This window comes from Oncorhynchus keta, chromosome 8 (genome assembly GCF_023373465.1).
Source record: "Oncorhynchus keta strain PuntledgeMale-10-30-2019 chromosome 8, Oket_V2, whole genome shotgun sequence".
Taxonomy (NCBI): Eukaryota; Metazoa; Chordata; class Actinopteri; order Salmoniformes; family Salmonidae; genus Oncorhynchus; species Oncorhynchus keta.
The window spans coordinates 6,013,810-6,040,212 of record NC_068428.1 but is presented as its reverse complement, the minus strand read 5'-3'; the positions used below and the strand labels follow the sequence as shown (position 1 = coordinate 6,040,212).

The 26,403-nt window shown below is 42.1% G+C and overlaps 1 protein-coding gene across 2 annotated transcripts; it reads right to left on the bottom strand.

The window, feature by feature from the left end:
* Positions 1–176: 176 nt before the first annotated feature.
* On the bottom strand, positions 177–26,403 carry LOC118386748 (papilin). 2 transcript variants are annotated; one of them, XM_035774519.2, is made up of 13 exons: positions 26,269–26,403; positions 23,720–23,781; positions 23,223–23,332; positions 23,066–23,126; positions 22,873–22,975; positions 21,634–21,764; positions 15,558–15,866; positions 11,788–11,964; positions 7,870–8,020; positions 6,402–6,473; positions 3,949–4,096; positions 3,612–3,690; positions 177–649 (listed from the first exon to the last, which is right to left on the bottom strand). In XM_035774519.2, exons 2-13 carry the CDS (start codon positions 23,774–23,776, stop codon positions 371–373), a joined length of 1,677 nt encoding a protein of 558 aa, XP_035630412.1. In that variant the 5' UTR covers positions 23,777–23,781; positions 26,269–26,403; the 3' UTR covers positions 177–370. The 2 variants fall into 2 exon arrangements, with proteins under 2 accessions (XP_035630412.1, XP_035630413.1); XM_035774520.2 differs by having other exon boundaries at positions 23,720–23,806; positions 26,269–26,335.

The window sequence follows — 26,403 nt, the reverse complement described above, 5'->3', positions numbered from 1 at the left end:
ACTTTAAAACCAAATACGTTGTCTTTTACTCAAGTAGTATTTTACTGGGTGACTTACTTTAGTCATTTTCTTTTAAGGTATATTTACTTTTACTCAAGTATGGAAATTGGGTACTTTTCCCACCCCTGTAAAAAGGAAATAAAAAATATGATACAAGAATGTACATTACAAGAATATGATACGCCATGATTCAGATGTTGAACAGATGTTTATTGATATCAACAATGACAGAAAGAATAGAGAAATGGTGCAGGTCAAATTTTGAAAGACATTCATTCACAGATTAAACAGGTAAATCCTATTGCTTCATATTTTTCCTTTCCCCTGTAAGGATAATGTGTGTCACTGAAACACATTCTTCTTGTGTCTCTTAAGACCGGACACGGTATGCCCTCGCCCTTGTGCTCACCCTCACGGACCGTGCGTGTGGGGATGCCACTCTCGGTGTCACGACAGCACCGCCACACTTCCTTTGGCAATGGTCCCTGGAGACAAAGTTGTTGGCATTGCCCTGGCATCCGCCAAACCAGAACTGGGTGCAACTGCCAGTGGCTGAGTTGTAGTAGAAGCGGGAAGTCCAAATGGCACAGGGTCCAGCGTCATGTGACAGGGAACACATAGGACCAGACTGAGCAGGAGGAGAGTGGTCCTAGAAAGTGAAAGAAAGAGAGTGAGAGAGCTGTGAACGATCTGAGAGACAAGGCAAGAAGGTCCTTCTATGCCGTCAAAATGAACATAAAATTTGACATACCAATTAGGATTTGGCTAAAATACTAAAATCAGTTATAGAACCCATTGCACAACCAACCAAGAATTCCCAAAATGGGACAAACACCAAATTGAGACTGCATACAGAATTCTGCAAAAATATATTTTTTGTACAACGTAAAACCAAATCATGCATGCAGAGCAGAATAAGGCCGATACCCGCTAATTATCAAAATCCAGAGAAGAGACATTAAATTCTACATCCACCAAAAAAGATGCAATTCATGCATCACCTACAGAGAAGTACACCTGGAGAGGAACCCCCTAAGCAAGCTGGTCCTGGAGCTCTGTTCATAAACAGACCACAGAGCCACAGGACAGCAACACAATTAGAACCAACCAAATCATGAGAAAACAAAAAGATAATTACTTGACACATTGGAAAGAATTGACCAAAAACAGAGCAAACTGGAATGCTCTTTGGCCCTAAACAGAGAGTACACACTGGCTGAATACCTGAAATCTTTGACTATGTACAGGCTCAGTGAGCATAGCCTTGCTATTGAGAAAGGCCGCCGAAGGCAGACCTGGCTCTCAAGAGAAGACAGGCTATGTGCACACTGCCCACAAAATGAGGTGGAAACTGAGCTACACTTCCTAACCTCCTGCCAATTGTATGACCATCTTAGAGAGACAGACACTGCTCAAAAAAATAAAGGGAACACTAAAATTTGTGAATGCACCAATTTGTAAGTCGCTCTGGATAAGAGCGTCTGCTAAATGACTTAAATGTAAATGTAAATGTAAAATAACACATCCTATATCTGAATGAATGAAATATTCTTATTAAATACTTTTTTCTTTACATAGTTGAATGTGCTGACAACAAAATCACACATTATCAATGGAAATCAAATTTATCAACCCACAGAGGTCTGGATTTGGAGTCACACTCAAAATTACAAAAGTGGCAAACCACACTACAGGCTGATCCAACTTTGATGTAATGTCCTTAAAACAAGTCAAAATGAGGCTCAGTAGTGTGTGTGGCCTCCACGTGCCTGTATGACCTCCCTACAACGCCTGGGCATGCTCCTGATGAGGTGGCAGATGGTCTCCTATGGAGACGGGCCAGTCCATAGCATCAATGCCTTCCTCTTGCAGGAACTGCTGACACACTCCAGCCACATGAGGTCTAGCATTGTCTTGCATTAGGAAGAACCCAGGGCCAACCGCACCAGCATATGGTCTCACAAGGGATCTGAGGATCTCATCTCGGTACCTAATGGCAGTCAGGCTACCTCTGGCGAGCACATGGAGGGCTGTGTGGCCCCCCCCAAAGAGATGCCACCCCACACCATGACTGACCCACCGCCAAACCAGTCATGCTGGAGGATGTTGCAGGCAGCAGAACATTCTCCACGGTGTCTCCAGACTCTGTCACGTGCTCAGTGTGAACCTGCTTTCATCTGTGAAGAGCACAGGGCGCCAGTGGCGAATTTGCCAATCTTGGTGTTCTCTGGCAAATGCCAAACGTCCTGCAGGGTGTTGGGCTGTAAGCACAACCCCCACCTTTGGACGTCGGGCCCTCATACCACCCTCATGGAGTCTGTTTCTGACAGTTTGAACAGACACATGCACATTTGTGGCCTGCTGGAGGTAATTTTGCAGGGCTCTGGCAGAGCTCCTCCTGCTCCTCCTTGCACAAAGGCGGAGGTAGCGGTCCTGCTGCTGGGTTGTTGCCCTCCTACGGCCTCCTCCACATCTCCTGATGTACTGGCCTGTCTCCTGGTAGCGCCTCCATGCTCTGGACACTACGCTGACAGACACAGCAAACCTTCTTGCCACGGCCCGCATTGATGTGCCATCCTGGATGAGCTGCACTACCTGAGCCACTTGTGTGGGTTGTAGACTGTCTCACGCTACCACTAGAGTGAAAGAACCACCAGCATTTAGAACTGACCAAAACATCAGCCAGGAAGCATAGGAACTGAGAAGTGGTCTGTGGTCAGCACCTGCAGAACCACTCCTTTATTGGGGGTGTCTTGCTAATTGCCTATAATTTCCACCTGTTGTCTATTCCATTTGCACAACAGCATGTGCAATTTATTGTCAATCAGTGTTGCTTCCTAAGTGGACAGTTTGATTTCACAGAAGTGTGATTGACTTGGCGTTACAGTGTGTTGTTTAAGTGTTCCCATTATTTTTTTGAGCAGTGAATTTCCCCTCAGGTTACACAGACCCACAAAGAATTTGAAAACATATCCAATTTTGATAAACTCTCATATCTATTGGGTGAAATACCACAGTGTGCAGTCACAGCAGCAATATATGTGGCCTGTTGCCACAAGAAAAGGGCAACCAGTGAAGAACAAACAATGTTAATACTACCTATGTTTATTTATTTTCCCTTTCGTACTTTAACTATTTGCATGTCATTACAACACTGTATATATAAATAATAGTTTGACATTTGAAATATCTTTATTCTTTTGGAACTTTTGTAAGTGTAATGTTTACTGTAAAAAATGTTTGTTTATTATCCATTTCACTTGCTTTGGCAATGTAAACATACGTTTCCCATGCCAATAAAGCCCTTACATTGAATTGGAAAAAGACTGGTTGAAAGAGAGGCATATTTGTTTATTCATTGTCCCTTTTGTACTTTAACTATTTGCACATCTTTACAACACTGTATATAGACATAATGACATTTGAAATGTATTTACACTCAGAAGTTCTAAAATAATGTTTACTGTTAATTTGTGTGGTTTGTTTAACTTTTGTTTATTTATTATCTACTTCGAGAGAGAGATTTTCCAATCTAAAGGGATGGATAGACTGCTTTTGATTGTGAAAGAAAAAGAGTGGTCTTGACACAATGGGTAGTGGGCAGCTCTTACCGCAAGTGGGTGGGAATCAGGACATCCTGCCCTTCTATGACCCTGAGCAGGAGTCACCCCATCCAGACAGCAGCCGTACCTGACAACCGGAGACAAACACAGGTAAGGTATAGGGTAGACAAAAAAAAAACGATAGCTGTTATGGAAAGGCACAAAGGTAGGTGAGACAGAAACATGGACTCAGACAGCATCCATGAATGTGAATGTCACTAGTTGGACTGTCAAAGTAACAAAGTTAATCTGCCTCTGCATGCCATGTCTGTTTTACACAATGTTATCTCTATCTTAAAGTTATGTAAAGTTGCACCCAACCGAACAGATGCCACCTAGGTCTTACCGGGTGCGTACGCAGTCATCTGCAGGACATTCCTCTCCTCTATGCCCACTGGAGGAAGTGTGGCCATCGGGGCAGCAGCCGTAGTATGACTGGGAGCAGTGAGGACCAACCACAGCGGTGGAATAGGGGTCGTACACTGTGTTAGTGGCTAGAGAGAGCAAACGCAGACATATGGCTAAATCTTTAGATAATCTATATAAATAGCCTATATACTTAATGTACCGATAAGTCTTAACGTCAACAGTGAAGAGGCGACTTCAGGATGCTGGCTTTTGCCTTAGCAGAGTTGCAAAGAAAAAGCCATATCTCAGACTGGCCAATAAAAATAAAATATTAAGATGGGCAAAAGGACACAGACACTGAACAGAGGAACTCTGCCTAGAAGGCCAGCATCCCGGAGTCGCCTCTTCACTGACATTGAGGCTGGTGTTTTGCGGGTACTATTTAATGAAGCTGCCAGTTGAGGACTTGTGAGGCGTCTGTTTCTCAAACTAGACACTCATTTACTTGTCCTCTTGCTCAGTTGTGCACTGGGGCTTCCCACTCCTCTTTCTATTCTGGTTGGAGACAGTTTGCGCTGTTTTTTGAAAGGAGTAGTACACAGCATTGTACCAGATCTTCAGTTTCTTGGTGATTTCTCACATTAAATAGCCTTAATTTCTCAAAACAAGAATAGATTGACGAGTTTCAGGAGAAAATCTTTGTTTCTGGCCATTTTGAGCCTGTAATCGAACCTACAAATGCTGATGTTCCAGATACTCAACTAGTCTAAATATGGACAGTTTTATTGCTTCTAATCAGGACAGCAGTTTTCAGCTGTGCTAACATAATTGCAAAAGGGTTTTCTAATGATCGATTAGCCTTTTAAAATGACAGACTTGGATTAGCGAACACAACGTGCCATTGTAACACAGGAGTGATGGTTGCTGATAATGGGCCTCTGTATGGCTATGTAGATTTTCCATTTTAAAAAATCAGCTGTTTCCAGCTACAATAGTAGCAACATTAACAATGTCTACGCTGTATTTCTGATCAATTTGATGTTATTTTAATTGCCAAAAAAATGTGCTTTTCTTTTAAAAAACAAGGACATTTCTAAGTGACCCCAAGCTTTTGAACAGTAGTGTAGATAGAATCAAGTGTAAATAATACATGTTTTGAAGGTGTTTATTTTTGCTATCGTATATTTAGCAATTCCATAGTTATGTTTAGCCAGAGAGTATATTTTCAGATGTTGATATACCACTTTGACTAGTGGATCCTGTCTTGTCGATATGTAGTTATAATATTTTGATGGATTACAACACTGTCTAGACAGAGAATGGAACATACTATAAGAGAGGTGTTTTAGCGTAGGGAGAGATAGAAAAGTAAATTCTGTTAAGCGATCTGTCTTTAACTTAAAGCCAGAGTATGCAAACAATTGGTACCATTGGAACGAAAACACTTTGAAGTTTGTAGAAATGTTAAAATAATGTTTGAGAATATAACACTATATATGGGAGGAGAAAATCCAAAGAAAAACCAACCAGAATTTGTTTTGAGAGAGACCATCCTCTTACAATGGCAAGTGTAAGAGCATACTAAAATTAACTCAAGATGCAATTCCTATGTCTTCCACAGGGTGTCAGTCTATGTTCAATGTTTCAGGCTTGCAACTTCCAAAACGAATAAGAAATATCAGTTTTAGTACAGGGACACATTCTTGGAAAGGTGTGTTTGCATGCGCCATGAAGACAGGACACAACTGCTAAAATCGGTATCCTATTGAACATACTTCTTTCCGTTAGAAATATTATAGTTTTAGAAATATTATAGTTTGATTACATTTTAGGGTATCTGAGGAGTAAATAGAAATGTATTTTGACACATTAGGGGTAGATTTTCGGATTCCTTTCTCTGCAAGATGAACGAGTGGATTACTCAAATCGATGGCGCCAACTAAACAGACTTTTTCGGGATATAAAGAAGGATTTTATCCAACAAAATGACACTACATGTTATAGCTGGGACCCTTTGGATGCCAAATCATGGGAAGATTTTCAAAAAGTAAGTGAATATTTAATGGCTATTTGTGAATTTATGAAACCTGTGCTGGAGGAAAAATATTTTGACATGAGGCGCCGTACTCAAACAATCGCATGGCATGATTTCGCTGTAATAGCTACTGTAAATCGGACAATGCAGTTAGATTAAGAAGAATTTAAGTTTTCAACCGAAAGACACTTATATTTACCTAAAATGTTTAATAACAGTAATTTGTATGATTATTTATTTGAAATGCGCTCCCTCCAGCTTCACAGGAAGTTGTCCCGCTAGCGGGACGCCGAGCCCTAAGAAATATTTAAATTATCCCAAGTCAATCTACACACATGATTATAATTACGCACACAAATTGATACACATGCCCATGCATGCATAGAGACAAAAACATCCCTAACGCACACTCGTACCTGAAGAGTCATAAGGTACATATCCTCTCAGAGTGCTGTCATGTCCAGTTGGGTCATGGATACTTGGTACACCTAAACAGAGAGAGAGACAATGATACATGAATAGAACCCCCCACATACATGCACATATACTGAACCAAAAAATATCTAAGCAACGTGCAACAATTTCAAAGGTTTTACTGAGTTACAGTTCAAAGTAGGAAATCAGTCAATTGAAATGTATTAATTTGGCCTTATTCTATGGATTTCACATCACAGGACAGGGGCGCAGCCATGGGTGGGCCTGGGAGGACACAGGCCCACCCACTGGGGAGCCAGACACAGCCAATCAGAATGAATTTTTCCTCACAAAAGGGCTTTATTAAATACAGAAATACTCCCACTCTTCTTTCTATTCTTGGCAAAGGATAAATTCTCACTAACAGGGATGTAAACAAATTTGTGCACAAAATTTGAGAGAAATAAGCTTTTGGTGTATATAAAACATTTGTGATCTTTTATTTCAGCTCATTAAAAACACTTTACGAGTTGTGTTTATTTGTTTTCAGTATGTTTGTATATACAGGACCAGGCAAAAGTTTGGACACACCCACTCATTCAAAGATTTTACTATTTTCTACATTGTAGAATAATAGTGAAGACATCAAAGCTATGAAATAGCACATATGAAATCATGTAGTTTTCTTTTTATTGGCCAGTCTGAGATATGGCCTTTTCTTTGCAACTCTTTCTAGAAGGCCAGCATTCCGGAGTCGCCTTTTCAATGTTGATGTTGAGACTGGTGTTTTGCGGGTAATATTTAATGAAGCTGCCAGTTGAGGACTTGAGGCGTCTGTTTCTCAAACTAGACACTCTAATGTACTTGTCCTCTTGCTCAGTTGTGCACCCACTCTTCTTTCTATTCTGGTTAGAGACCGTTTGCGCTGTTCTGTGAAGGGAGTTGTACATCGCGTTGTATGAGATCTTCAGTTTCTTGGTAATTTCTCGCATGGCATAGCCTTCATTTTTCAGAACATGAATAGACTGACGAGTTTCAGAAGAAAGTTATTTGTTTCTGGCCATTTTGAGCCTGTAATCGAACCCACAAATGCTGATGCTCCAGATACTCAACTAGTCTAAAGAAGGCCAGTTTTATTGCTTCTTTAAACAGAACAGCAGTTTTCAGCTGTACTAACATAATTGATCAATTAGCTTTTTAAAATGATCAACTTTGATTAGCTAACACAACCTGCCACTGGAACACAGGAGTGGCCTGTGTTCCAGGTCTCTACACCTATGTAGATATTTGATTAAAAAAATCAAGTGTTTCCAGCTACAATAGTCATTTATAACATTAATAATGTCTGACCTGAAATACTGTGTAATTTGATGTTATTTTAATTTTGCTTTACTTTAAAAAAGACATTTGTAAGTGACACCAAACTTTTGAATGGTAGTGTATATAGATGCACACTGGAATTTGACTCACTTTGGGGTTCATGGCAGGCCTGGGTGTTACAGTGCTCCACGGTAGCAGGTTTAGGGTGGGGGGTACACCTGTCTTCCTCATATGGGTTCTGGTCTGTGTCCATACACATTACCCTCCTCTCCCGCACCCCTCCACCACAATTCCTAGAGCACTATAGGGAGGAAGAGAGAGGACAGAGAGAGCATGATAGATATATTTACACAGAAGTAGAAAGCATAAGAGAAAATTGTAGGACATCGCAGGTCTACTAACCACTGGTCCTGGCAAACCATCATTACGAACATCTGGCAACAATCATTACGCACACCTGTGCCCCATCATGAAGCACACCTGGACTTTATCACTACCCTGATTACTTCCCCTTCATCTAGCACTCCGTTGTGTTAGGTAGTATTGTTTCTTATTTTCATGTTTAGACGCTACTGCTGTTTTTGTATTCACGCCATGGTCTTTCCTATTAAAACCTCTTTGGGATAGGGGGCAGCATTTTCAGCTTTTGGATAAATAGCGTGCCCAATTTCAACTTCCTGCTACTCATGCCAATAATATAAGATATGCATATTATTAGTGGATTTGGATAGAAAATACTCTGACGTTTCTAAAACTGTTTGAATCATGTCTGAGTATAACAGAACTTATGTAGCAGGCAAAACCCTGAGGACTAACTGTTCAGAATGTATTTTTTTGAGGTCTCTGTCTGTTCAGTGAGTTCTCATGGGGAAACAATATTTCTTAGGGACTTGTTTGCAGTTCCTACCGCTTCCAATGGATGTCACCAGTCTTTGGAATTTGGTTGAGGTTATTCCTTTGTGCAATGAAGAAGTACGGCCATCTTGGAACTGGGTACCGCTGTTGAGAGTTGACCAAGACTTGAAAAGTAGTGTTAGTTTCCTCTCGTCCTCTATTGAAAACCGATAGACCCGTCTTCAATTTGATCGATTATTAACGTTTAAAAATACCTAAAGTTGTATTACAAAAGTAGTTTGAAATGTTTTGGCAAAGTTTACAGGTAACTTTTGAGATATTTTGTAGTAACTTTGCGCAAATTGGAAGCAGTTTTTTTCTGGATCAAACACGCCAAATAAATTGACATGTTGGATATATATGGATGGAATTAATCGAACAAAAGGACCATTTGTGATGTTTATGGGACATTGGAGTGCCAACAAAAGAACCTCGTAAAAGGTAAGGTATGTTTTATATTTTACTTCTGCATTTTGTGTAGCACCTTCAGGGTTGAAATATGCTACTCTCTTTGTTTACTGCTGTGCTATCATCAGATAATAGCTTCTTATGCTTTCGCCGAAAAGTATTTTTGAAATCGGACATGTTGGCTGGATTTCACAATGAGTGTAGCTTTAATTTGCTATCCTGCATGTGTGATTTAATGAAAGTTTGAATATTATAGTATTTTATTTGAATCTGGCGCTCTGCATTTTCCCTGGCAATTGGCCAAGTGGGACATTTGCGTCCCCCTATCCCAGAGAGGTTAAAACTTCTTATGGCTTGGTTCCGCTAGCGGAACCCCTCGACAACATTCAGCTAAAAAGGCAGTGCGCTAAAATCAAAAACATTTTTTTAGAAATATGTAACTTTCATACATTCAGAAGTGCAATGCATCAAATTAAAACTTAACTTCTTTAATCTACCCATCGTGTCCGATTTCAAAAAGACTTTACAGCGAAAGCACACCATTTGATTATGTTAGGTCAGAGCCTAGTCACAAAAACACACACAGCCATTTTCCAGCAAAAGAGAGGAGTCATAAAAAAATTCATTCAGCAGGTGTCTTCTTCGTGGCCAATAAGGAGGGGGCTCTTCGTCCATGTATTCACTACAGAGGTCTCAATGCCATCACCACCAAGAACCGCTACCCCCTCCCGTTGGTGTCGGCCGCCATTAAACAGCTCCGTGGGGCCTGTTTTTTTTTTTTTTTAATGTTTTTTGTTTTACTAAGCTGGACCTGCGGAATGCTTACAATTTGATCTGCATCCAGGAGGGGGATGGAAGACTGCCTTCAGCATGATATCTGGGCACTATGAGTACTTAGAGATGCCTTATGGATAAGCCAATGCTCCGTCAGTGTTCCAGGCATTAGTGAATGAGGTGTTTTGAGAAATGCTTGGTTGTTAGGTGGTTGTGTATATTAGTGATATCCTGATCTACTTGGTCACCTTGGAGGAGCATATCGCTCACGTCCGGGTAGTCCTGAAACGCCTCCTGGAGAACCAACTGTATGTCAAAACGGAGAAATGTCAGCTTCCTCAAGCTGCCGTCTCCTTCTTGGGATATAGGATCAGCCTGCAGAGAGTGGTTTTGGAGGAGAGGAAGGTAGCTGCAGTCAGGTCATGGCCAGTCCCAACCACCATAAAGGGACTACAACGGTTTTTGGAGTCCCCTCAAAGGTTGTCCCCGTAAGTTGGTGTGGAATTCTGCAGCCGATGAGGCCTTCCGTCTACTGAAGGGGCGTTTCACCTCTGCACCGTTTCTCCTCCCAGATCCTACGCTTCCATTCATGGTGGAGGTGGATGCCCCAGAAGTGGGTGTGGGGGCTGTCCTGTCACAACTTAAATTTAATCCACAAAAACGGTATCCATGTGCATACTACTCTAAAAAAAGTGTTTCTTGCAGAAAGGAACCATGGTCTGTGATCGGGAGCTCCTTGAAGTTGGCATTAGAGGAGTGGAAATACTGGTTGAAGGGTGCCACGGACACATTTCTCATCCTCCCTGACCATCGGAACCTGGAGTACATATGGAAAGTGAGGCGGCTGAACCCGCGCCAAGCAAGAAGGACCTACGTGAGGCTCAAATGCGCCGTCCTCCGCTGGAAGGAGCAGGTGGATCGTCACCGCAGTGAGGCGCCTGTGTTCCATCCTGGTGATCACATCTGGCTCCACCAGGAACCTCCTGCTCTTCCTGCCCTGCCGGAAGCTTGATTTGTGGGGCCATTCAAAGTGCTCCGGAGGGTCAAGGAGGTAACACAGATTACAGCTTTCCACTAACTATTGGATCTCACCCTCTTTTCACGTTTCCCTCCTCAGGCCGGTGGTTCCTGGTTCCCTGGCTGATTCCGTCACCCACTACCCACCTCCCCTGGACATTGAGGGAAGCCCCGCTTATGCTGTCAGATCCCTCCTGGACTCCTGACATCGTGAGGGTAGGCTCCAGTACCTGGTAGATTGGGAGGGGTACAATCCAGAGGTGTTGGGTTCCAGGGGACGACATTCTAGATCCCAACATCCTCTCAGATTTCCACCTTCACTGACCAGACCAGCCCACTCCTTGCCCTCGGAGCAGTCCCCATGGCCGGCGTCGTCCTGCGACTGGAGCCGTACGTGTGCGGGGGGGTGTACTATCACGTCTACTCCCGCTTTGGTACTTGACGTCGCCTGTCTACTTACCACCGGTCCTGGCAACCCCATCATTAAGCACGCCTGGCAACCACAATTACGCACACCTGCACCCAATCATGAGGCACACCTGGACTTCATCACTCCCTGATTACTTCCACTTTATCTAGCACTCTGTTTTATCACCCATTAGGTGGTATGGTTTCATGTTTAGACTACTCCTGTTTTGTATTCCTGTGTCTCTGTTATAGAGATGCTACATAAGGGTATAGTACAGATGAGGCTGGTGGGAGGAGCTATAGGAGGACAGGCTCATTGTAATGGCCGGAATGGAGTAAGTGGAATGGTATCAAACATATGGAAACCACGTTTGACGCTGTTCCATTGATTCCAGCCATTACAATGAGTCCGTCCTCCTATAGCTCCTCTCACCAGCCTCCTCTGGTATAGTATGAGGTCGAACATCCCTCTCCAATTCAAAATGCTTTGTTGACATGACTTGTATGTATTGCCAAAGCAACAATGTGGAACAATTTAACAAACAACAAAATGTAGCTCTCTGTTACCAGTCCGAAGTCATGGACGTGCCAGCTGATGTGGATGTGGCAGGCTGGCTTGCGGCAGGCCTGGACTGCAGGTGGGCGTACCAGACCACTGCAGGCTTGGTCCCCAAAGCGCTCCCCTCCTGCCCCCACGCAAACCACCTCCCTGGTCTGCTGGCCGTCCCCACAGGTCACCGAACACTGGGAATGGGAAATATATAATAGGGAAACTTGGCATCAAAACAAGATCAATGGCTCAATCTTACATTTGACATTTTCATAATTTAGCAGATGCTCTTATCTAGAGCAACGTACATTGGAGAAATTAGAGTTAAGTGCCTTGCTTAAGGGCACAGTGACAGATTTTTCACCTTGTCGGCTCAGGGATTCAAACGAGCAGTGGCGTGTATTCATGGTTACCATGGAAAGCCAGGCTTCCCCAAATATTTCACCAATGAAAATGTATCTTTCATCTCTGTGTTTTCAAAGTGTCTCAATCTCACCGGAGAAATCATCCGAACAAGGAAAACAGCGCCCCTCTGTTTCAGTATGTGTAGCCCTTGTATCTGATTCTGTTTCTGATCAGCTTGTGTTGTTGTCCTGCAGAAGCTAGCTTACTAAAATCAGCCTTTTCTTAAGTCATTGATGGAGATGGGGATTTGGACTTGTGGTTTTGACTTAACACTCTGTACAGGCCAAAGGTTTTGACGGCGAATCTAATCATGAATTCATATTGTGCCACTGAGACGATTGAAATGTAATATGTAGGCTCATGTTAACTAGCTAACTTAGCTGATTCATTGTTGCCCATGCGAGGAACTTAGGCTAGCAAGCTTAAGTATGACAACAAGTATGACAAAAAAGCATACTGTATGACAGACCCATGAACAGACCCATGAACATTGGCTTTCATCTAGTCTATGCACACTCTCACACACAGAGAGAGAGACAGAAATCAGTACCGCTGACAGCCACATTGATTGGACCAATTTTTGTAAGGGGTATATCAGCTTTAATATCAATGTATTTGTCTGCATCATTTCCAATCCCCCATAGAGACAATACCAGTAAAAAGTTTGGACATCTACTCATTAAAAGGTTTTTCTTTCTTTCTTTTACTATTTTCTGCATTGTAGAATAATAGTGAAGACATCAAACCTATGAAATAACACATGAGATCACGTAGTAACCAAAAAAGTGTATTTTAGATTCTTCAAGTTAGGCACCTTTTGCCTTTGACAGCCTTGCACACTCTTGACACTCTCTCAACCAGCTTCATGTATTCAATTAACAGGTATGCCTTGTGGAATTTCTTTCCTTCTTAACCACTTTTCTTTGGTAGATGCATCGTGGTGAACTGATGATCTCTGCACGTGTGGTTCCCACTGTGAAGCATGGAGGAGGAGGTGTGAGGTTGCTTTGCTGGTAACACTGTCAGGGATTTATTTAGAATTGAAGGCACACTTAACCAGCATGGCTACCACATCATTCTGCAGCGATATACCATCCCATCTGGTTTGCGCTTAGTGTGACTATCATTTGTTTTTCAACAGGACAATGACCCAACACACCTCCAGGCTGTATAAGGGCTAATTAAACAAAAAGGAGAGTGATGGAGTGCTGCATCAGATGACCTGGCCTAAACAAATCACCCAACTTCAACCCAGTTGAGATGGTTTGGGATGAGTTGGATTGCAGAGTGAAGGAAAAGCTCAGCATATGTGGGAACTCCTTCAAGACTGTTGGAAAAGCATTCCAGTTGAAACTGGTTGACAGAATGCCAAGAGTGTGCAATGCTGTCATCAAAGCAAAAGATACAGTAGGTAAACTGGGATATGGCTAAAGAGTTAATCAGGGTGATTTTTCCTATAAAAAATGTATTGTAATGTATGTAGGATATAAATACAGAGTATGTCCGCATCACCGTCAGACCATTTTATTGGTAAACTACATGGGAATGTAAAAGTTACTTTTTTTGTGATCCAAAACATAATATAGTACACGTATCATGATTTAGTTGTAATCCAGAGAGGTTAGGAAAAAATATCAAGATCTTCGATGAGGCTGTGAAAGGATCCATATTGTGGATTTAAAAGAAAACAACATGAATCCTCAGCATACAATGACACTTTTTTAAACTCTGGATTTCTAGCCGCTTGATATTATTGTTGATATTATAGCTAACATTTCGATGGCCATTATAAATTAATATACTGATAGGGGACAGCCTTGTTTTACTCCTCTTGACAGTTTAATACTTTCGGAGAAGTGGCCATTATTTACTATTTTACACCTAAGATTACATGACTTTAACACATTGTATAAGAGATTCTCTAAAATGTAAATATTCCAGGCATTTATATATAAATTCCAGTCATACTTTATCAAAAGTCTTTTCAAAGTCAGCTTTGAATACCAGGCCAAGTTTCCCTGATTTTTCATTCCCTGGTTTTATTGTTTCCAGTATAGTTTGTTGATTGGACTAAATAGTTTTTGGTATATTTAAGTTTGTTTTCACTGTATTAAACTAAGCATACATTGCATACAACCTTGTTGATTTGATGATGTTTCAATGTTTACGAGGAAATGGTGCTGGAATAGCGGAGGCAATGCTCCTGTTTCCTTTGTGCTGACTTGCTTAACTCCATGGTTCTAAATTAGTAGTTGTTTAGTAAAATGGCAGAAACATTAACTTGCTTGACCATGCTGTAGGCCATGTAACTGTTTGTTACATGCAATGTTTATTTGCTTTGTTGACTTCACAGGACAGATTTTGCCCTTCCAGTTTTGTTATGAGACAAATATAATGTAAATGTAAAAACAGCCCTAATGTTGGAAGCAAACATCATTATGTTGTCATCCAGAGTCACATTTGATTTATTTTCCAATCTGTAGCATACAATATTTTCCGTGGTTCTGGTACCGGTTCCGACTGACATTCTGGCGTATAAATTGATGTGTGGACACTGTAGATGGAAATAGCCTGCATTGAGCAATAGTCCTGATTGCAACAGCCACAGTAATATATTTTGTTCGTCTGTGTGATGTAGGATGTGAAATCTGAAACTACTTGAGACTGTCCATCAACTCCTGATTGAACCCCATGTCACAGCCACAGACAAATCCTTACATCTTAACACAGCAGGAGAGAGTGGCTTGATCATTATAGCATATTCAGAGATAGATTTATAGCCATAAATTTTTTAAAAAATGATTATATTTTAAACCCCCCCAAATATTTCTGTTTGTCATTGATGGATACGTATAGTATGAAATGAAAGATGTGTTCCTAGTGAGTTCAGGAAGCCAAACTAGACCTCAGTGTAGTGTTCACAGTGGTGGGATCAGATGTTTTGATCAATAGGGACCTTAAGAAAATATGTACATCTTCTCTAACATTAAACATGCAAATATGTGTTTTTCAGTTATAAGGAAGGTGAAATCTTATAGTTAGTGGATTTATAATTTCATTATACTATATTTAGAAAGCATATAAGTCATTTCAGGCCCCTCTATTGAACTGGGACCAGACCTGTGTCAAATACATGAAAGTATTTGAGACTAGATGTCCTTGAATTAGTTTGGAGTATGTACTTTTGGGACTATTCCATTGGTACCGGCTAAACTAAATCCATTGCAACTCAAAGTATTTGACATACATTATGTATTTGACCCAGGTCTGACTGGTAACCCACCACACTTCCACAGCCACCCTTTAGTCTTATAATCATACTAGTAATAATACTGGTAACAGTCTCACTATACCGACCATACTGGTCCCCCCAGGTACCCACCACACTGAAGCTGGACACGCTGTACTCTGCACATCCCTGCTGGTTGCAGGCCTGCTGGCTTTCCGGCCTGGGCAGTTGCTGGGAGACGCAGTAAGAGTCATCCACCACATGGGGTGCCATCGAGTCCTGTACCATGCACTGCACGCTGCGGTGCTGGGTGCCACTGTTGCAGGGGGCCGAGCACTCGGACCAGGCGCTGTATGTGTAGGCATACGTGAGGGGCTCGTGGTAGCGGAGGTTGGCAGCGGGAGCGGGAGTGGCAGGCGCCACATCGCGGTCCATGCCAATGATTTCTCCATTTCTCACAGCCTAGAGAAGGAAAATATAGGAGGATTACATGGTCAAACAACATCCCTGAACAGATGACACAGTTATATTCCCCCCCCACAACCTCCCTCCCATGCTAGTTTTGGTTATCCTCCCTACTCCCATCCCCAGGACAGGCCCGGGACAGTCCTGCCCCCGATGGCAGCCCCAATCCTGCACCAGGAGCCACGCCAAGTCCTCCTCTACACACCCAGAATGGAGCTTTGGCTGCCACTTCACACACTAACTTTAGCTATTATTATTTTTGCTTAATCACACTAGACCTGAATCAAACGATGAAACCAGCTGCCAAAAGTTCTCAACGCAATGTTTGTTTTTAGTCAGTATAGTAATGTTATTGATCTGACAGTTTCCCTAGCTAATTCCCTACTTTCACACTGACATAGTATAAACAGCTCTACACTGTCATGGTGAAAAGTCAGTAAACAACACTATGCTCATAATGTCTTAGTAGGATCAGGTTAATGTGTAGGCTACAATCTGGGATCTGGGAATAATGGTCATTTCAATTGTTGAACCATTGATTCTATTCTTGGATAATATAACGTATAAATGTACACAAGTATTTCTTTGTCATGCCTCATCTGAACAGGATCAGATGGTGACAGGGATCACAGCAGGGTCGGAGAACCAGGGAAGACCAGTCTCTGACGGCGCAGAAGGGAACTTTTGCAGATACAACACTTTATTCTCTCTGTGCAGTAAACACTGGACAAGCAAGAAGACTGAAATGAATTTAAGGCAGTGTGACAAACCTCTAAAGTTGATTTCAAAACTGTATCAAGGGTTGATAGAGGCTTTTCTCGGTGACACAAAACATGTAAAACAAAAATGTGAGGAAGACCTGAGAGACGCTAATGATGATGAATAGATGCAGAGATGTTAGAATGCCCAGTCATGTTCATATCTCAGACATAAATTACTGCAGTTTAAGACCATCCATAGAACGTACTATATGTCAGTGAAACTGAATATCATGCCCTCTGAAATGTACTTCCTCTGCTGGAGGTGTTAAACACAGAAGGGAACATGTTTCAATATGCTATTTTATTTATTTATCTGTTATTTTACCAGGTAAGTTGACTGGGAACACGTTCTCATTTGCAGCAACGACCTGGGGAATAGTTACAGGGGAGAGGAGTGGGATGAATGAGCCAATTGTAAACTGGGGATTATTAGGCCTTGGTCTTGGGAAGGCTGGCTGAATTCTGGCAAAGAGTCTGTTCTTTTATCTCAATATGTCTACAGATTCTCCCTTTAACCTGTTTTTGTTTGGTTGGAAATGTTGATACTGGAGACTTATCTGAAGAAATTGTATAACCTAGCATTTATTACATGATTTTGAGTGTTTTTAGGCAATCCCTAGCTGCTGGGCTGCTCAGTCCTGGCCCTGGAGGTCTGCTGTACTGTTGTCATTCTAGCCTTGGCCTAACACACCCGAAACCAATAATGTTTCACTAAGATCCTAAAGCTGAGTGGGGTGTGTTGGGGCGCCGCAGGGCCGTGGACCCTTAGGGACAAGACAGGGTAACCCAGCTATATTGTGTGCAAGTCAAAAGAGCTCTACTGTACTATTAGGCCATTGACATGAATTGCAGTGCATTCAGAAAGTATTCAGACCAGTTGTCTTTTTCCACATTTTGTTACATTACAGCCTTATTCTAAAATGTATTACATTGTTTTTCCCCCTCATCAATCTACATACAATACCTCATAATGACAAAGCAAAAACCGGTTTTTAGATTTTTCTTTGCAAATTCATGAAAAATAAAAAAACTTAAATGTCACATTTACATAAGTATTCAGACCCTTTACTCAGTACTTTGTTGAAGCACCTTTGGCAGCAATTGCAGCCTCAAGTCTTCTTGGGTATGACACTATGAGCTTGGCACACCTGTATTTAGGGAGTTTCTCCCATTATTCTCTGCAGATCCTGTTCTGAGCACACACAGTGCACAAGGTGACGAAGGCAGAGACGTCAGGATCCATTGTGGGCCACCAGAAATGTTGTCGGAGGAAGGCTAGGATACGACGGCAACCTGGATGACAGGTCAGCCTGGAGAAATGAGCCAATTGAAGGACCCAGGACCAGTGTGAGATAGGGACAAACAACCGGTTAGCTTGGCCCTCTACAGGTTCAGGCTGGGAACGTTGTGCCTTGCGGACCAAGGCTACAATACCTCAACCCACTGAAGCGACAAGGCACAGAGAAGGGTTTAGAAGACAATGGTGTGGCAGTGGAACTGTCTAGAGGGCATCAGGCTTCACATTTTTGAACACTGGAAAATGGTGAAGTTGAATCTTGTAAACAATAAGGCCCACTGGGCCTGCCTGGTGTTAAGGCTCGTGCCTGTAAGTAGATATTCCAAATTCTTAACGTCGGTCCAAACCAAAAAAAGGCTGTTCGGCCTTGACCGCCAGGAGTTCTCAGGTTGCCTACTTCGTAGTTCCTCTTTTCAGGATTGAGACGATTGGACAGAAAGCACAGGGATGGAGCTTTTGGTCCTGGGCAGATCGCTTGGACAGGATGGCCACCACTCCAACATCAGAAGCTTCTACCTCTACCACAAATTGACGGTGGTAGAGGTGAACCGCTGCTTCAGGTCCACGAAGGCTCAGTCGACAGCTGGAGACCATGTGAACGGTACATTGGGAGATGTGAGTGCAGAGAGGGGGACTGCTAGGGTGCTGTAGCCCCGAATGAAACGGCAGTAGAAGTTAGCGAATCCCTGGAAACGTTGTAACTACACCCTGGACTTAGGTTGAGGCCAATCTACCACTGCTTTCACTTTTCAGGATCCATTTGGACATTTCCATCAGCGATGACATAACCCAGAAAGGAGATTGTAGAGCAGTGGAACTCACTTCTTGGCTTTCACGAACAATTTGTTTACCAGGATGCTCTGAAGGACTTGGCTGACATGAAGAACATGTTCTTGGGCAGGAAAAAAACTGGATGTCGTCAAGATAAACAAAACGGTTTAGCCTGTCCCGGAGCACATCGTTTACCAGGGCCTGGAAGACAGCGATTCTTGGTGAGTTCAAACGGCATGACCTGGTACTCATAATGTCCGTTGGCTGTGCTAAATGCTGTCTTCCACTCATCTCCTTCGCGTATCCAAACTAGGTGGTAGCCATTCCGAAGGTCCAGCTTGGAAAAAATGGTGGCCACCTGGAGAGGTTTGAAAGCCGAGGAGAGGAGTGATTCTTGATTGTTATGTCATTCAGACCCTGGTAGTCAATGCACGGATGCAGGGTCTTGTCCTTCTTCTCTTTGTGGAGAAGGACCGGCACTGGCAGGAGATGCAGATGGACGGATGCCTACAGTAGCCAGAGAAGCCTCAATGTACTCCTCCAGGCCGGATAGGGAGGAGATCAATGGCACAATCGGCACAAGGACGGTGTGGGAGAAGAGAAGTAGGCATGTGCCTTACTGAAGACCTCCAGGTCATGGTACTCAGTGGGAACGGCAGAGACATTTGCTAACATCCCGAGGGTGACGTCTCAAGGACGGCTGTGCCTCTTTAAGGCACTGAGAATGACAAAACGGGCTCCAACACAGGATGGAGCTCGTGGTCCAGTCGATAACAGAATCCCAAAACCACAGGGAAAAAAATATCAAAAATGTAATAATAATTTAAAAAAAATGTATGACGAGGAACTGTATGGTCTCACTGTGGTTTCCTGATATCCGTATATGAACGGGCACTGTGCTATGGGTGACTCTTCCAATATAGCGGCCGTCCAGTGCCCTTGCATCCATGGGGACAAAGAGAAGATGAGTGGGAATACCTCATTCCGAAACCATGCTAGCATCCATAAGTCTGTGTTGCCCAGCAACAGCCCCAAAACATCACTGCTCTAGAGGTGATCTGCATGGAGGAATGGGCCAAAATACCAGCAACAGTGTGTGAAAACATTGTGAAGACTTACAGAAAACGTTTCACCTCTGTCATTGCCAACAAAGGGTATATAACAAAGTATTGAGATAAACTTTTGTTATTGACCAAATACTTATTTTCCACCATAATTTGCAAATAAATTCATTAAAAATCCCACAATGTGATTTTTCTGGATTTTTTCCCCCTAATTTTGTCTGTCATAGTTGAAGTGTACCTATGATGAAAATTACTGGCCTCTCATCTTTTTAAGTGGGAGAACTTGCACAATTGGTGGCTGACTAAATACTTTTTTGCCCCACTGTACATCAGCCCCAGAGTCAATGAGCACCCGGAGAGACAGTTAGAATTCAGCCTATGTGAGCGTTCCCCCACCGATAACCTAGCTCTTCCCAGTTGCATGGGCTCAGGAGTATCCAACTCACTCGATTCCAGGAACTCTTGGCGGCCAATGTGCAAAAATCTACTACGTAGTCTGCCACACTACGGGAGTTCTGATGTACCAGCAGTAGTTTGAGCCGCCTCCCACCCGGGCACCAGAGAATCAAAAACCTTCCTCACTTCTGCCATGAATTCCTCCAAGCTATGGCACACAGCGGATTGCTGCTCCCACACAGCCATTGCCCAGGAAAGCGCCCTTCCAGACATTAGCGTGATTAAAACCGCTATCTCCGATCGGTCCGACAGGAACGAAGAGGGCTGGAGTTAAAAATGAGGGAGCATTGGGGATGGAATGCCCAGCAGCTATCAGGATTGCTTACATAGCGCTCCGGAGGAGGTAAGTGGGGTTTTCGGGGAGCCAGGGTAGGTTGAACAAAACCACAAGTAGTAGAAAGATTACTGGGTGGTTGGGAGGTCTTAGATGTAGTATGCTGCCTATGAGCTAATTCACAGATTGGCCTTGAACCCTTGGTCGTGGCGTTCCGTCAGGGAACGAAGCCCTTCCAAAAGGTCCCGCAGTAGCTCTTCATGCCTCCCAATGGTGGCTCCCTGCTGGGAGACAACATGACGGAGCTGGTCCAAGTCTGCTGGGTCAGTCATGGCCAGTTCGTACTATCATGACACAAGGCGAAACCCATATGCAGACACAGGAGGCAGATGGTTGAGCTCCGATATTCATTATAACAAAAGGGGTAGGCAAAAGGCAGGTCGGGGACAGGTGGGAGTTCAAAAACCAGATCAGAGTCCAAGCAGTACAAGAGGATAGGCAGGCTCGAGGTCAGAACATGCATAGAGGTCAGGCAGGCGGGTTCGGCGTCAGGACAGGGAAGGGTCAAAAGCAGGAGAGCTAGGAAAAAACAGAGCCTGGGAAAAACAGGAGCTAGGAAAACACTGGTTGACTTGGTAAAACAAGACGAACTGGCACAGAGAGACAGGAAACACAGGGATAAATACACCGGGGATAATAAGCGACACCTGGAGGGGGTAGAGACAAGCAGGTTTTTCTTTCTGCTTGCATTTATGTTTTTTTATGTTGATGTGTGTATTTTCTGTAATTTCTGTAATTCATGGCTCATCTGTAAAAGAGACCTAAACATTTAAAATGATACATTTCAGTGAAAGGGGATAGACAGATACAAAGACATGTATTGCATTTGTGTTTAAGGTGCTGGCACTTTACCCACTAAAACAGCCCCATGCATTTTGGTGTGTTGCCGTCATCAGAAAGATGACATTTCTAATGTATTTTCCAATTCAACAAGCAAGTTGAAGTAAAGTACCTACCCGGTGGGCACAGATGTCGATTCAACGTCTATTCCACGCCGGTTCAACGTAATTTAATTGAAATGACATGGAAACAACGTTGATTCAACCAAAGTGTGCCCAGTGGGAAAGTACTAACTACTAACCCTGCAGATGCCGTTGATACAGATGTCACTGCGCCCCACATAGCAGGGTGTCCCGTCCACCACGGAAGGCCTGTGTCTGTAGAAGAAGTTCTCTCCGCGGGGGACGCAGTTCAGCTCACATGGGTTGGACGCTTCACAGGTAAACAACAACAGGTAAACAACAAAGTACATGAGTATTTCTTTGTGTACGGGTAATGTGGTTATGGGTAATAATCCACAGTGAAATGTTAAACTATTATTTGCATCAATATTACAGTTTTATTCAATAGCTTTTCACAAGTATGTGGTACATTTTGACAACACAGTCGTTTCAAAATTCCAAGAACGATAATCCATTCAACGGGCAATTTTTAAACACGTACTGTATCTTGCATATTTTGCTATTGGATTGACTGGTTGTTAAAACAACAAAATGGAGAATATATCGTTATGTCATTACGTTGTGTTTTGGTGATTAAATCAACGTGCTCATATTTCACAGTAAACATATTTTGGATCAAAGGTTGCGTGGTAAAAGCAGTGGTGCAGAGTACTTAAGTAAAAATACTTTAAAGTACTACTTAAGTCGTTTTTCTGGGTATCTGTACTTTACTATTTATATTATTTACTACTTTTACTTCACTACATACTAACTTAAGAAGATATTGTACTTTTTACTCCATACATTTTCCTTGACATCCAAAAGTACTCATTACATTTTGAACGCTTAGCAGGACAGGAAATTAACCAATCACGCACTTATCAACCGAACATCCCTGGTCATCCATGCTGCCTCTAATCTGGCAGACTCACTAAACACACGCTTTGTTTGTAAATTATGTCTGAATGTTGGCCTGTGCACGTGGCTTTCCGTAAATAAAGAAAAACAAGAAAATGGTGCCTTCTGGATTGAAAAGGAATTTGAAATGATTTATACTTTAACTTTTAATACTTTTAGACTTTTACTCAAGTAGAATTTTACTGGGTGACTTAAACTTTTACTTGAGTCATTTTCTATTAAGGTATCTTTACTTTTACTCAAGTATGACAGTTGGGTACTTTTTCCCTATGTTAAAGTTGTATCCAAACAAAATAAATGCAAAATAAAAGGTTTTGAATATGAGACTTGCTTCGTTACAAGTGTTACCAGTTTGGAGTTTTGTACTAAGAGTGTAGAAAATCCCCCCACATACTTGTGAAAATAGCATCAAAGTACTAAAAAATAATATATGGCAATACAGTATATAATCCGTATTGTACCTCCATGGTAAGGCAGCCAGGTGTAACGTTTGCCCTGGAAATCCATCCTACTAAACTGGGCACACTGCTCTTCACGGAAATCCCTGGATCCCGCTGGACATGCCTGCATGGAGCAATTACAGACAATGTCCGTCTGTTAGTGTTTACATCGGAAACAGAGAGAGAGATTGTGTGTGTGTGTGCCTGTGTGCACCTGCATATTACAGATGCGGTAAGATTTTGAAGATCCCACGCAGTTGTTTCCTCCATCTGTCCTGCAAGTCAAAGAGAAGTAGAGTCAGAAAGACACACAATAATCATATACACTCTCTCTCTCACTTGCATGCTGTCTCTCTCTCTCTTTCTTTTACCTTGCAGTGATACATTGCCTGATCCTCATGGCTACTCCAGTGCCACAGGGGCGACTGCACGCCCCATAAGCCCCATACTCCCCCCAGTAGTCATTGCTGGGTGATGTTAGCTGGAACACAACAGCAGCCAGCACATCAAGCACTGAGACACCACTGTGCACTAGTACACACAGTACTCTACACCAGAATAGCAACTGGAAAACATCCTATCACCACAAACCATTCCATATCATTACACAAACCCTTATTATACACCAGTACGGTAAAGATAGAAAATCCCCACATTCCAGCTGTTTTTGTAAACAGAATCATACTATTTGTGTGTGTGTACATTCACAGTGTAAACTTGAACTGTATTGTATGCTATTGAGTTGTGTTGTATTATTTTGTTTCTATTTTATGTGTATGTGGTATTATTAGATTATCATATGTACTGTATTTCCTGTTTGTACTTTGTACTTTGTACAGAATAATACAATCAAATAAGTATCACTTACAGAGAATGATGGTACAGCCAGTAACTGCAGGAGAACCAGGACCAGTAGGATGCCCATGTTTACTAGGGAGTAAGTGTTATGATAGTACTGCATTGAAGAAAGCCACAGATTGTAAAGACCTTACCAGCAATGTCCTTTTAAAGGGACATTTCTAAAATGTTCAACTTCATGTTCATCATCAGCATGTGAACATGACGCAATTTGTATGTTTTGTAGTAAAAAAAAAATATAAAGGAAGAGAATGTGTTTCCAATGATAGCATCAACTAATTAGAATAACGTTTGTAGGCTATTAGTATGCAATTCCTACTCATAATTGGTTAAAATCACATCGTGTACACCGGTGTTGTCAATAGAAACACTTAGCTTCTTCTGTCTATTTTACTGGAAAACATAGAAACAGTCAACAAATGTTTATGTCGGGGTGGTGCTGGAGATGATGAATATGAAGGAAAACATTTGTGAAATGTCTCTTTAACGCGTTTCATTTAACATCTGATAAACTTTCGGATTAATACGATTACATACAGTACCAGTCAAACGTTTTGGACACACCTACTCATTCCAGGTTTAATTTTTTAATTATTATTTTCTACATTGTAGAATAATAGTGTGGAAATCAAAACTATGAAATAACACATGGAATCATGTAGTAACCCCAAAAATTGTTAAACAAATTAAAATATACTTTAGGTTTGAGATTCTTCAAAGTAGCCACTCTTTTCCTTGATGATAGCTATGCACAATCTTGGTATTCTCTAAACCAACTTGTTAAAAGTACATTTGTGGGATTTCTTTAATTCTTAATGTGTTTGAGCCAATCAGTTGTGTTGTGACAAGGTAGGGTTGGTATACAGAAGATAGCCCTATTTGGTAAAATACCAAGTCCGAGTGGCGCAGCGTTCGAAGGCACTGCATCTCAGTGCTAGAGGCGTCACTACAGACCCTGGTTCGATTCCAAGCTGTATCACATCCGGCTGTGATTGGGAGTCCCATAGGGGGCCTAGTGTCGTCCGGGTTAGGTCATTGTAAATAAGAATTTGTTCTTAATTGATTTGCCTAGTTAAATAAAGGATAAATCAATTTATGGATTTAAGAACAGCTCAAATAAGCAAAGAGGAATGACAGTCCATCATTATTTTAAGACATTAAGGTCAGTCAATCTTTCAAAGTTTCTTCAAGTGCAGTCGCAAAAACCATCAAGGGCTATGAGGAAACTGGCTCTCATGAGGACCGCCACAGGAAAGGAAGACCCAGAGTTACCTCTGCTGCAGAGAATCAGTTCTTTAGCATCAGAAATTGCAGCCCAAATAAATGCTTCACAGAGTTCAACTAACAGACACATCTCAACATCAACTGTTCAGAGGAGACTACGTGAATCAGGCTTTCATGGTCGAATTGCTGCAAAGAAACCACTACTAAAGGACACCAATAAGAAGAAGAGACTTGCTTGGGCCAAGAAACACGAACAATGGACATTAGACCGGTGGAAATCTGTCTTTTGGTCTGATGAGTCCAAATTTGTGATTTTTGGTTCCATCCGCCTTGTCTTTGTGAGACGCAGAGTAGGTGAAAGGATGATCTCCACATGTGTAGATCCCACAGTGAAGCATGGAGGTGTGATGGTGTGGGTGCTTTGCTGGTGACACTGTCTGTGATTTATTTTCGAATTCAAGGCACACTTAACCAGCATGGCTACCACAGCATTCTGTAGCAATACACCATCTCATCTGGTTTGTGCTTAGTGGGACTATCCTTTGTTTTTCAACAGGACAATCAATCAAATTCAATCAAATGTATTTATAAAGCCCTTCTTACATCAGCTGATGTCACAAAGTGCTGTACAGAAACCCAGCCTAAAACCCCAAACAGCAAGCAAGGAAGGTGTAGAAGCACAATGACCCAAAACACACCTCCAGGCTGTGTAAGGGTTATTTGACTAAGAAGGAGAGTGAAGGAGTGCTGCATCAGATGACCTGGCCTCCACAATCCCCCCGACCTCAACCCAATTGGACCGCAGAGTGAAGAAAAAGCAGCCAACAAGTTCTCAGCATAAGTGGGAACTCCTTCAAGACTGTTGGAAAATCATTCCAGGTGAAGCTGGTTGAGAGAATGCAAGAGTGTGCAAAGCTGTCATCAAGGAAAAGGGTGGCTACTTTGAAGAATCTCAAATATGAAATATATTTTCATTTAAAAAAAAACGTGTTACTACATGACTCCATATCTGTTATTTCATAGCTTTCTGTCTTCACTGTTATTCTACAATGTAATGATAATATATAATGATAATATATAATAACAAGTGTCTAACTGAAAATGACAGTGAAAATTCACCAAGAAATCGCTCTAAGCTGAAATTTGATTGTTCCAACGACTACATCCTATTGGTGCGTATCTTTTACATACAGGCCACAGAGACAGCTTTAACATACACGGAGAAGACAAAATAACCACTTGTCACCACAAAAGACACATTCCCTAAAATGTTTCCAAAAATGTAACGAGTATGAGAATATGATAATAGAATATATGATCATCATTCAATAGTACCTTATCAATATCTCTGTAGTTTAAATCCAAGCCTCTTGCCCAGCATCCTAGAAGGAAGTGCACTCACCCAGAAGACAGGACAGCGACTGACACTCAGTTATCTGTCCACTCCACCTCTCAAAGCTGTTAGCTACA